This window comes from Chroicocephalus ridibundus, chromosome 17 (assembly GCF_963924245.1).
Source record: "Chroicocephalus ridibundus chromosome 17, bChrRid1.1, whole genome shotgun sequence".
NCBI lineage: Eukaryota > Metazoa > Chordata > Aves > Charadriiformes > Laridae > Chroicocephalus > Chroicocephalus ridibundus.
In genome coordinates, this window is record NC_086300.1 from 1,934,321 (window position 1) to 1,947,170 (window position 12,850).

The following is a 12,850-nucleotide window of genomic DNA, read 5'->3' on the forward strand; positions in this document are numbered from 1 at the left end:
CTGGTCTTGAGCATGAGTTGGGCGGATCAGTGCAGTGTCAGGAAGATGTAACTGAACAGAGCACACGACGCAGGATGAATTGCTGTGCCCAAGTCATAGGCACCAGGTGATGTTGTTGGCCATAGTGTGTAGCTGCAAAGTATTTCTGCCTTGTTCCGTAGGCGCTCTGTGAACAGAGCCCCAGGGTGACTTGTATTTCCTTTTGGAGGAGGGCTGTCTGCCTATGTAAAGCATTTTATACACTTAATATATTTTATGCATGCATGCCTTTGCTGTCTTGCAGCAACCTCCCCTTTGTGGAAAGGGAGCTAAGGAAAGTTGGCAAAGAAAATCTGGAGAGGACCTGGGTCAGCCGGAGCCCTCCCCCAAGTTCCTTTCTGCTGTTTCCGTCTCTTCTCACAATTCAGTGCAGGGGAAATGTTCTGCAACAGCTTTGGTTTGGAAGAAACGCGTGGTCTGAGGGAGCAGCGAGAGGCCGTTCTGGGGTACTGCAAGGGAATCCAGCATGAAATGGGAGGACGGGGAGACTGGAGGGAAGAGAAGAGTATTTGGGAAGAGAATGGAGGGACAGGGAGCAATGCAAAAGGAGGGATTAAAGGAGAAAAAGGTGTGTGGGGGGCTAAATGAGAGCTGTGGGTCAGGCTGCAAGTTTGTCTTTGCTGGGTGGGACTTTGCCCTAAATTACTGTCACTGATGTGTTTCAGCTTCTCCATTCCCAAACCCAAAAGACATGCAATGATGGGCAAGTGTGAAAAGACAATATGGCCACTGGTAGAAGTGAGTTAGATTAAATTAGTGATGTCCATACAGTATTTAGAGATACTCAGGAGTACGAGTTGCTCTATAACGCTCTGCCTGAAGACACAGACCTCTGGAGATGGAGAAAATGTGGCTCTGCCCTCCCAGCCGAGGGCTCCGGCCTGGGGCTGGCAAAGGATTGTCCCTCCAAATCCTCCTGTGGGTACCTGGGTCTTTCTGCTGGGTGGGTGAACCCTTAGCACAGCATTGCACAGAACTCAGCTTCCACCTGCTCGTTCACGCTAAAGAAACTTCACAGTGGATGCAGTTGTAGGCAATGACTTTTTATTTTGTTTTGAAGAAAATCCCAAATAGATGAATAAAGCCAGATTTATTTTCATTGGGCTTATGACAATACTTTTGTCTTTTCATCAAAAGTTCATCCTAAATGGTCTTCTCTGAAGTGCTGCATGTATATTGCTGAATAGTAGTGTTTCTTAAAACATTTGTAAGTAACCAAAACATGTGAGAGCGAGGATTGTTCTTCCCATTTATGAAATTTAGGAAAACTGAGGCTCAAGAAATGTGCTTAAGGTACCAGAGCATCTGCAGGCGTGTCCAGGAACTGGGTCCAGTTTTACTGCTTCTCCCGGTTCTGTGCCTTAACCCCAGAAAATGTAAGTAGGAGGAAAAAACATAACTACATGGAAGGGAGGTGGGGTAAGGGACAATCCAGGATAAAACATGACTTAAAAATTGGGAGCCTTCATGTTCTGTAAAAGGATTAAGTAAGTAACAGTGTGGAAAGTCTTAGTAGGCCACTTATCTCATAGTATATACTATTTAGACGAAGCATTTATCGTTTTATGTCTATCGGCCCTACTTTGGCTCGGGTGTGACTTCATGGGTCGCTGGTTGTTCCCGGGGTTGGATGTCGTAGCAGTGCACGACGTATGTACGTACCCAGGGCACGCATGTAGCTTTCTTTCATTAACTGGCGTTACACAAAGGCCTCAAGTGTTAGATCTATGAAGTAGCTTTTCTATATAAAGCCTCAAAACTCTTGAATTGAACTGAAGCGGAGCTGGATGGGAGACGGAACTGTGCATTTCCCCAAACCGCTGCTCCCTGGTATTGCATACTTGGTTCGTGTAGTTATGACAAGTACAAGTAGCAAATCATTAAAGCAGCAAAAACACCATCTTTACTGTAAAGATCCCCTTTGAAGCTGAGGCAGAGTGTTCCTGAATTAATGGAGTGCATAGTGATTTTCCTAAGTTTTATTTATAAAAAACCCTCTTTGCGTTCATGCCAAGAGTCTCCAGCTCAGTGGTAAGCAGGGTTCATACACAGAAACCTAGTCTAGATTTATGATGTGTTTGAAAACGCAAGGGAAAAAATATCGAATTGACAATATTTGTAACATATTGTTAAAATATCTATTCTATCGCCATGCGTGGAATTCCCCTGCTTTATAAACATGAGTGCCAGCTACAACCCTTGAAATGTCATAACACACAGAGACAAAAAGAAAACAAAAAAACTTTTGTTAGAATGCCGTCTAAAGTCCAAGATGTGTTTGGGTGGTATGTGGAACAGAGAGTTAATTAATGAAAAATAAAATATACACACAGGCATATGTTCTTTAACTTAAAAAAAAGAAAAGCTTTAGTATCAACACTTCTGACGGGTCCCTTTATCAGCGCTGAAGCTTTGCTTCCTGCAGCTCTGAGCGTGCAGCTCCCTGCCTCTGTATATATATTATACTCTGGGCAAACTAATCTGTGTAGAGACAGTATTTTTTTGCATTAAAATCCCTCCTGTTTCATAGTTTTGCAAACTCTGAGCAGCTGCACAGCTTTGCTTTTACATGGACTTATAAATTATTCTGCTACCTAAGGTATTGTGCACAAATTTTGGAGGCAAGTAATGATTATAGGAGAAAAGAGAACGCTCTGCTTGGAAAATTGTCCTAGGTAGGAGGAAGGCGTCTGTGCTCTGGGAACTGCTGTATGGGGGTGTGTCTGCATTTTTATTTACATATACAAGTAGAAAAATCAAGGGGTCTGTGTAACTTGGAAACTGTTGCTATTGCATTTTGAATGTTCAAACCAGAAACCAAGCCACCACCCCTTATCATGAAGTTTTAAAACCCTGAAAAAAACCCACCTGGGAGTCCAACAGAGCACGGAGCACCCTTCAGCTGGAGGGACAAGAAAACTCTGGGCAGAGCCCTTGAGTGTGACGTCCCACCTTGCCCCAGGTCTCTGGACCCAGGCTGCTCCAGTGAGCACCTTGAGTGGGGGTCTGTAGTCGTCAGAAATAGGGTTAGTTGGTGGCGAGTGCACAGAAATTAAGGGGGAGATGTTTACCCTTGATAGACATTCATATTGCTGTAGCGCAAGGGAATACAAAAGGCCATTTCTGCATTTCTCGAAAGCGTTAGTCACTTTTTTCTTTCTGGGTGTGTTCAATGCATGAAGTGAGGGGAGGAGAAGGGAAAAGCCTCCAAACATGAACATGTCATTTGATTTTATTTTTTTAAATACTTGGGTTTACTGTTATCAGTCTTTAGTTGGAGCCAGCAAATGAAGAACTTGCAGAATTTATAATAGGATTGAAAGACTAGGTAACAGCAACTAGTGGTTTGGCTGGGTTATTCTGCTGTTAATGTCAAAACTTTCATGACCTTTATTGAGAAGAATTAGGTTAATGAGGAGGGCTTTTGAACTCTTTTTAAACCAGCCCATTGATTTAAAACTTCTTACAAACTTGAGGGAAGCTTCCTGGTTTGGATTACCAGGTGCTGCTTGCCGATCTCTACTTCATTAATCAAAGCGGTGGAGTTACCGAGTCACCCATAGTCCTTTGAAACCCATCCCAATTTGTAACACCTTGGGCAGAACTTGCCCTCTTGGCTCACATTCAGCAGCGTCCCGTGCTTCCCTCCCTGGGGGGGTCAAAGCCCACCAGACTCTTAAGAATAAAGCAATGCACCATAAAGAGGAAGGTATAAAAATGTCAGTAAAGATGCTAAATATACAGCAGTTTGGGGAGCCCCTGTAAGTTAAATATTAACAAGTTCTATTGCTCTCGCTTTGGTCAGTTAATAAAATACTCTAATTATTAGATTGTCTAAATTGCCTGATATGCAGCTTTGGAGATAGAGAGCCTTCTCAAATGAACCCTCTGTGTTTTCTGAACTTGTTTGCGTAATAGGAATGTGCTGCAGCTTTCTTTTTATAAAGAAATCTCAAGGGTTATTGTAATGTGCTTAGATGAACACGCCGCCCAAGCGTTGCTCCGTGCTCATGCAGAACAGAAGGACGTTCAAGAAATTGCCCCGCTGGGGATAGAGCACGAGAGCATTCATATATACCATCATCTGAGCTTTCTTGCAGTGGGTAATAGACCCTCCTGCTCCACGAAAATGGGGAAAAAGGATGTAAATTCTCTGGCCATTAAGATGTTTTGGAGCCCTTAGGGAAAGGAGTGCCCTGTCTTATACCTTTGAGCCTTGCTGGAAGTGGGGGCGTTGGTCCCCTCTGCATCCATAGCCCTCGCTCAGCGGGAGGGGGGCTGGGTCCCGATTCCTGAGTCTTCCAAGCCTTCAGCTGGTTCTAATCTGGAGTTTTGAGTAGCTCTCCCCACAGTGACTTTGGTTTGTAGAGCAGTAACCCCATCCAAGTCACCTACAGTAGTAATTCTGCCCTTTAGTCAGGCTCCATCCTGAAACACCACTGTAAGATCATCCTTTGCATTATCGTAAATGCCTAATGGGCATCTCCTCCAGTCCCTAGAGAGCCCATCGCTCTGCCGTACGCTCCTGTCTTTGCATTCGCTTGCTGTACTTATTTTTTCTTAACAGTGAAAATTGCTGCAGATACGGGCAAGACAGCCTCCTTGTGTCTTGTCATTGGAATATGCTCGCTAAACTCCAGCTCCCTCGTGGGTTAGTTCTGTTTATTCCTTGTGCGCTTGGAAGGGTTTTGGCTAAGAAAATACGTTGAACCTCCTGACACTACAACGGACGTTACTCAAAACTATTTGGCCTGTAGTCCCCTCTTCAGTACTGATGATGTTGACATCTTTTTTTTAGATCCCAAACTGTATTTGCAGAACTATTTGTTAACTATTGCACTGCACAAGCGCAGGGTCTGGCTTGGCAGACCTTGTTTTCCATGTTCCTAGCAGAGCTGGTACCTCAGAGGATGAACCAAAGCACAGATTTGTGATCTTCCTCTGCCTCAGTATCCCTATCCTTTAAATGAAGACCTTCTCTCTTCAAAGAGGAATAATTTATCAGCAGACAGAAATACAAACTGTTGGTAGCTTTAGGCTGGGTTTTTTTGCTCACATTGGATGGGCTTTGTATTTTACTGACGTGTTACCGGGTCACAAAAGAAAGAATAAATCTTGTTTACTTGTTTACATCCCGTGGGAATCTTCTGCTGTGCTGGGTTTCAGGCTTGTTCCTAAGCAAGGCTGAAGTGTGCTGTGCTTCCCCTGTCAGGCAGCTGTTCTGTGTAGCTGCTGCCCACTTGAGAGGCGGAATATGCAGTGCCTTTGCTGAAAGGGTGCCAAGGATTGCGAGAGAGGAGCTGGAGGGGAGGAAGTTGGAGGGGGAGGGAGGGGGAGAGCAAACAGACAGTGAGAACTGGAGAGGAGAGCTCAGCTGGGGAATGACACAAGGGGCTGGCAAGAGATTAGAAAATAGAGTGATGGGAGAGATGCAGTGTGAGCTCAGCAGCTTCTTCTTGTCCTCATGGGTTCAGGGGGGGATATTTGGGCCCCCCAACCTCATCAGCTATTAGGATTCATGAGAATGTGCTTTGTTGTCTTACAGAGCAGCCCTGCCAAAGTTCTCTTTCGGGCAAGGCTTCCAAGTTGCAAATCTCATGTGTCATTTGTGGGGTGGCTTTTTCGGGGGGTGTGTAGGAGTTGGGTTTTCTATTGTTGTAGCTTGCTTTTTTTCTTTTCGGAAATAAACCCGTAATCAGTTGCGGGAAGGCTTCAGTTTGGGTATCTGCATGTCAGATTAAAGACCTATGAATTAATAACTTCCAGGTTATCTTCTGTTTTATATAATCATGAAGTTCCTTTGCCATGTGACAGAGAGAGAAAATAATTTAACCCCAGCCTGCCCTGAGCTTCTCAACATCCTTTGGGTTTATTCTCTCCCAGCTGAGAGTTGCAAAACTTGAATTCCTTTCAGTGTAATAAACTACTTGGACCCGTTGTAAGCCTTTGATTCCTCCCGCCCCGCCGACGATGAGACTAGGTTTTGCACCCCGGAAAGCTTTAGGAAGTCTACCGTGATGGATTTCCTTTTTTTTTTTATGAATCCCGGGCAGTTTGTTGCCTTTCCCAGCCCGGCGGCGGGCGCAGCGGGGCCGCGCTGATGCCGCGCATCCGCGGCTGATGCTGCGCGCTGCAGCCCGACCTGCTGGGCACAGGGGCTCACTGCAGCGAACTCGCCTCCGCGACACAGCTTCCCACTTTCGGCTTGGGTTTTTAACATAAGTGGCGTTTTTAGTGGGCTATTAATTTGCTTTACTGCATGTAATTAGCCAAAAAAACTGGATACTGAGCGAACAAAATTAGGCTTGGACTGGATTCACTTGTCAGCCAGCCAAGACCTGTTTGGGTCGATGTTTCTAAAACAATGATAAATCGGCTCCTCCTGTGCGCGAGGAGGTCCCTCTCTTTGCTTTTGACCCTGTTGCCATGAGGTAGACCTGTCCCGCTGATAAAACACAGCGTACGCAGAGACGGGTCCTGCTCTCACCATGGCCTTGTTTACCCCGTGAGCCAGGGACAAAGTTATTTTCCTTCTGTGTGTGATCTCCGCATCCAAGAAAATATTTATTAAGGGGGATAAACACTTTGAGATCTGTATATAAAGAGATTTCTCTCGTAGTTTGTTAATAATACTGCTGCTGGTAGTACAGCCAGGAAAGAGAGGGCGGACATATATGCCTATTGCAGTGATGCGCAATAGAAAAAATTGGGTTTTCAGGCAAATGTCACGTTACCCAGGCACTGGTACTATAAGGAAGTCAATAGCACCCATGAAGAAGGTGTGGAAAATCTGCATCCACCAAAACCTGAGCTATTCGCATATTCATCACAGAGGCTAACCACACAGATCCAAATGGGTGCTTAGGAGCCAATGAAGTCTTTAAGGCATTCAAAAAAGAAACATCATACATTTTCTAGCACATAAGTGTGTTTAAAAAGGTATATAATTTATAATAGGGATGTTGACGGAGCTTTAACTACATTACAAAAGCTAAACTATAATATATTTACATGTGAGCAGTACTTACTGTGTGGGTGCGTCTCTGTTGATGTGTTTCCATGTGATTCTCCATAATTTCAGCAAGTGATTGTAGTAAGGGATATTAAACCATGGTATTGATAATACTTTTACAGCTCTGCTTTGGGAAATGCATTACTGCTAAATTAGTCCCTGAAAATCTAGAGATATTAACACTGTTGAGCATGAAGGCAGATGGGATTTGGATCAGAGACCTTTATTTGTAGTATGATACTAAGGAGTCATTACTTTAAAGCAGGAACTTCGTTTCCTTGAATATTAACTCGAGTTGGGGACTTTACTTCCGCTTTGGCATGAACGAGCTTATCATAAAAGCGTAAATGGAACTCGCTTGGTATTGATTTTTCTTATGCTCTAAAAAGATGCTTAATGAAACTCTAGGTACCTAGATAAAGACCTTCACTGAATGCAAAGTAAGCTTAATTGCAGTTCCCTTAACAAGCTGCTGGAGATGAATTTTTTTCCACTACAAAGCCCTTTCACCTATTTAGATTGTTTCTCTTCCTGTGTCTGCCAGGATGCATTAATTCAGGTATTTTTTCTTTTTTTTTTTTTTTTCTTCCCCCCACCATGAGAGGTAAACTGCAGCTTAAGGAAAGGAAAACTTCTTTGCCGGTAAATATGTGGAGAAAAAAATTTCAGTCTTGGGGAACTTGATTTCTGAGGTCTCAGTAAGAGGTTTTAGCCTTCAGAGAGAGTAACTGTCCTCTCCTGCTTCTGCAGGAGGGGGGAGGTGGGCAGGGAGGCATGTTCTGACCCCGCCACAACAGAATTACAGCAAAACCAGAACCTGAACGGAGGTTTTTCTAACATTAGTCTGAAGACCTGACATCTGCCAGATCCTGCGACTGTGCCAGAGCAGAGGTTGGATTCGTATTTTTTCCTTCCAGCACCACAAGCCCCAGAGCCCGTAGGAAGGTCCGATTATTCCCTTCCTTGCAGAGACTTGAGGCTGCGGAGGAAGAAGCAACAGTGTGTTCCCTGATGGTGGAGACTCTTTCTCCTGTAGCTCCTGCTTGTGCTGCTCTCTGAGCCCTCTTAATGCTTAATTGGCTTCTTTTCATTCTCCTCTTGGTCAATTTTTACCCCTCCGATGCAGGGGGTCTGCTGGAGGCTGCGTCTGTGCCTGCTGCCGGGTCTGTGTGGTGGCTGCGGGTCCTGCAGGGACGTGCTGTGACTGACGCGACCTGACCGACGCCGCTCTCCAAAGGGCCTGCGCTCGGAACTGCCACCCCCTCTTCTGGGGACACCCCTGTCACCAGAGACGCAATCTGTCCTCTCTGTAATTTGTTTAGGGTCGATACATATAAGGCGTGATATCTGTGTTAATTACGCAGAATGCCTTCAAGCCCCTCTCTCCGCTGCTGTGCGAGAAACTGTTTCTGCAGAAAATGTCAGACAGCTAAAAGATGGCATAATTTCATTTTTTTTTTTTATCATGAAGTAAGGAAGCCGGGTATTTAGCACACTCGGGGGCAGCCAAATAGTGCCAGGGGAGCCCCTGGCTGAGGTATAAGCCCAAGAAACCTCTTGCTTTTCCCCTTAGAGTCAATCTTGCTTTTGTTCACGCTCCAAAGAGTGTAAGTTGGGGAATTTTGCTGAGGATTTGAGTAGGAAGATAGAGCAGCTTTGCGTCAGGTGCAGACTAATTATTTGCTGGGGTTCTGTGCTATTTGGTTTTTATTCCCTGCGTTTTCATTAAAAGCTAATGAGTTTTTTCTTCATTCAGAACAATAGCTTGGCCCCTGACAAGTTGTTGGTTATTTTTTCTGCTTGGACTCAACTAGCTGTTGCTGCTCCATAAACTTTATGGAGAAGTGGATTAAAGCACACGAAGTTCTCGTAATGCAAATCCAAATGGAAAGGAAATAGGATTTGGTTTAAGTAGCTATGTGTGCAGAGTTTTTGTTGATCTTTTTTTTGTTACTGAAACTGTAAGTGGTGTTGGAAAATATTCCTAATACTAAACCAAACAAAATGCCTTTGTTTGTGTTGATTTGTGTTGCAGCAGCTCATGCAATTTGGAGCCCCGCTGTGTTTGGCGTGATACATGTATGTACACGCTGCAGCCTGGCTATATTTGGGTTATGGTATCTTGTATGAACACGTGAAACCCCCGTTTCCACTCCTGCGTGGGGACAGCAAGAAAAAAAGCGCGTTTGCAGTGACAGCCCCCCCATATGGGAATTATCCTATCAAAACAGGGACCTGTGACTTGATTCTTCACCGTGGCTGACGTGCGTAACAGCTTCTCCTGCCGTTAAGCCGTTAAAGGTGACTTATTCCTGCAAGTAACTTTCCTGATTGGGCCCTTGTTCTTGTTCCGAATGGTTTAGTGCAGCCACGCAGCAGTGCATGAGCCGTGCCTCTGCCGCACTGCCTCCTGCGCCTCAGACACCGGGAACAGTCTGCTCGTTATCGCAATAATCCTGCACCTGTATCTCGTTATAGGGGACCACCTGTTACCTCCGTGTTCGCTTGAAAAGCTGGGTTTGATGCGGTGCGGTTTGGGTGGAAGAAAATTGTTCTTTTTAAGGGGCTGAACGGGCTGATGGAAACTCTTTCAATGCTGGCATCCTCGCACGGCTGCGGATAGTTGAGCCTGCAACACTGTGGCGCGGAGGAAGGCTCCTCCTCGTCAGAACGAACGCTGTCTTTTTTCCTACGACACTGAGCTGTTGCTCTTTGGTAGCAGCTTTTTAGAGCGTTTTTATTTAAGGATCTCAAAATGCTACAGTAAAAACAGGGAAGAAACATCCCCTTGTCACACACAACTGAGCAAAGCTCTGAAATGACTTCTCCAAGGTCGGGCGGTCAGTGGTGCTCGCGGATGCACTCCACTTCCCGGAGTCTGCCCAGCCGAGCGGGGAATTTCAGTCTCTGCTTTTTAACCCCTAATTGTGTGAGTTTTTTATTTCTTGTGGAGGTGCATGCGTGAAATTTCAGTCTGTTGTAGCATAGAGGAAGGTGCTTCGCTTACTCTTCATGCCTGAGAAGTTGTCCGTGGATGGCAGACAACTGTGGTACCACCTCTGCAGGTGCCTGATCCCTTTTGAGCCAGGGACCTGCAGCTTTCTTCTTGGCGTAAGAGGTTGGCAAGGCTGATGCTGAATGATGCACCTCCCAAAAGGAGAAAAGTTATTTTTCTGAATTTCCTTGTTCTCCAGAATCTACTGTTCACTGCGTGTTAGGATGGCTGCTGGAAGCAAGTGAGCGTAGAGCTGGGAAAAGATTTGATTAGATGAGAGCTTGGGCAGAAATTTTTTGCCGTGTGGGGGGTGAGACCCTGGCCCAAGATGCCCAGAGAAGCTGTGGCTGCCCCATCCCTGGAGGGGTTCAAGGCCAGGTTGGACGGGGCTTGGAGCAACCTGGGCTGGTGGGAGGTGTCCCTGCCCAGGGCAGGGGGTGGCACTGGGTGGGCTTTAAGGTCCCTTCACACCCAAACCATTCTATGGTTACTTCTTGGGCTCTTTCCTGTTAGGAAAGTTGTGGTGGGCTGCCAGGGACCCCTCTGTTCTGTCGCTGACCCCCCATTGGCCTTTGGTAAATCTCAAAGTCAAATCTTCAATCGGTTTTTCAAGGCCTTTGAGCTTATAACATCAGCAAGACTGTCATGGTGTCTGGCACCCAGTGGGGTTTGTTTTTTTGAGAAGCTGGTCTGTGGAAGGACAATCTTGTGCTTGTTACATTCTTCACAGCCAGATTGTTCCTTTTGGTGAAGAATTGAAGTTTTCTTGAAAACGTGCCCTTGAATGCAGGAGCCCAGGGTCTCTGAGAGCTTCATGCTCGGAGCAAGCAAGGGGAGGCTGCAACCTGGGATGTGGAAAATAAAATACATCTAAAATACTCTGTCACGTCTTTCTGCAGCTGGAGACTTGACGGCGTCTCCACTGTGTTTCTTGGTGGGAGGAAGAGCGTTGTAACCTGCGTCCCAGGCCTTGGTACCCTTTCATCAGCGCTTGATTTAAACTGTGGGGCACAGTTCCTCTGTTTGCTGAGATAAAACTTGTTTTTAGTGTTTGAACGCAATTAACATCAGCTGAAAACTCACCTTTCTTGCTGTTTGTTGTGTGTTGAATGAGTAAGCAGCTGTCTTTACCTCTGTTATCAGCAGTTTGGGCTGTGTGTATTCAGGAAACACAAGGCAGAAGCTTGAAAGACCACTTTTCCCCTTTGTTTAGGGCGAGTAGTATTTTCTTCTACAGGTAGGCTAGATGTGCTCCATTTATATTAAAATTTGATATTAACATCTGTAACTGCAGTATCTAAGTGCCTTCTGCATAAAATCCAATACCAGCAGCAAATTCCCTCGCAAAATGCCTGCTTACAGAAAAATTCCGTGCAACATCAAGTCTGGGGAGGTAGTAGCTCCTGCTTCCACACGCAGACATGTCGCTTTGTTAATTTGTATGTGACCGCCTGTCACAGGAAGTCCATCTTTTTTTCCCTACCACTCTTCAATTAAGGATCTCAAAGCTTTTTTCCTACATTAGAGGAAGATTCTTCATTCTAGTGAAGCAGGTAGCGTAGTCCTCCGCTTTACAGATGGCTGATTGATGCAGAGGTCATGTGCTGAGGGCAAGAACAAGGAATTGGACATAGCTCTGGTAGTTTGGCCTCAAGACGGGTATTTCCAGCCTCCTCCTTGTATGTTCTCCAGGTGTGAAGTCTGTACATACCCAGCATGAGTGTTCTTGCAGCAGGAACGTGCTGCCTTGGCCCTAAATGACGAATCTGGTTTAAATCCACAAAAGTGGTTTTAGGTTTTGTATAGAACTCCAGTGAAAGGTGGGAACCAGGAGAAGAGACGTATCATGCTGTAGGCAATAAGATTTGGGTTTAGCAATGATTCCCTTTCACTAAAATCGGACTCTCCTTCTCTTTCTAGGAGAGGATCAGCATGATGCTGGCTATGGACAGGACAGTTCTGATGAAAATCAGAGCTGGAGTTTGGCCCCTTCCATGACATCTGATGCTTCGCTGCCATCAGACTTCCAGGACGATGGTAAGTCACTGATGTTTTCTGAAGTCCTTGAGTGAAGAAGATGGAAAGATAAGTGCAATCTAGTATGACTTCCCTGTTGTCATCCATCCATCTCGTAATGTTGGAGGTGTTTGGGGTTTTTTTGTTGTTCGTTAACTGGTACCTGTTTTATCAGTGACTATAAAATGTTATGACAATTGCAAATTTAGTATTGCTAAGTTAAATGTATTTCTTGATTATCTTGGTGTGAACTGGATTGACAACAGTGATGGAGAAGAGCAGAATTTGACCTGGTGGATACTGTTTTCCGAAGCTAATGTGTGATTTCTGGGTGCATTTCTTCTTGGGTGCTCAGCCTCACACTTCAAAGGTGCTGAGTCTTCTCAAACCTTGTTTCCCCCCACCCTTTGAAGATTAGACCTCTTTAGAGTGCTTTGCTTTGGAAAGCCTTTTTTTTGGGACCTTCTAGTGCTTGGGAATTTGGGGGTTATTCTTGCAAGCGTAGAAGCCCTCCCAGGTGAGCAGTGGATGGGAGCTGGCATCCAAGGCCAAGGGCACTTTCCAAAGCATTAAATATCAGATGAGGGTTTTCTGGACAAAGAGTTTCTGTGATGCTCGCGTCTGCGTGAGTGGTGGTTTAGGAGTGATGGATTTGTGATAAGCTATTGAAATGGAAGCCTCCAGAGCTGAGATTGTTCTGATCTTCTCAGGGGTTATCTCTGGGCCCTAGTGAAGGCTTGACTGCTTTGGCCTCAGATTCTCAATCTCCCGCTTCCCACAGATCATGT

At 45.4% G+C, this 12,850-nt stretch overlaps 1 protein-coding gene across 4 annotated transcripts in view; it reads left to right on the forward strand.

Moving 5' to 3' along the window:
• Positions 1 to 12,850, forward strand: part of SKAP1 (src kinase associated phosphoprotein 1) — a 159,348-nt gene that overhangs the window by 19,042 nt on the left and 127,456 nt on the right. For all 4 annotated transcript variants that reach the window (XM_063354541.1, XM_063354542.1, XM_063354544.1 and 1 more), the window contains one exon: positions 11,967 to 12,083. In XM_063354541.1, the coding sequence (XP_063210611.1) occupies positions 11,967 to 12,083 (117 nt within the window). The remainder of the gene's footprint in view (positions 1 to 11,966; positions 12,084 to 12,850) is intronic.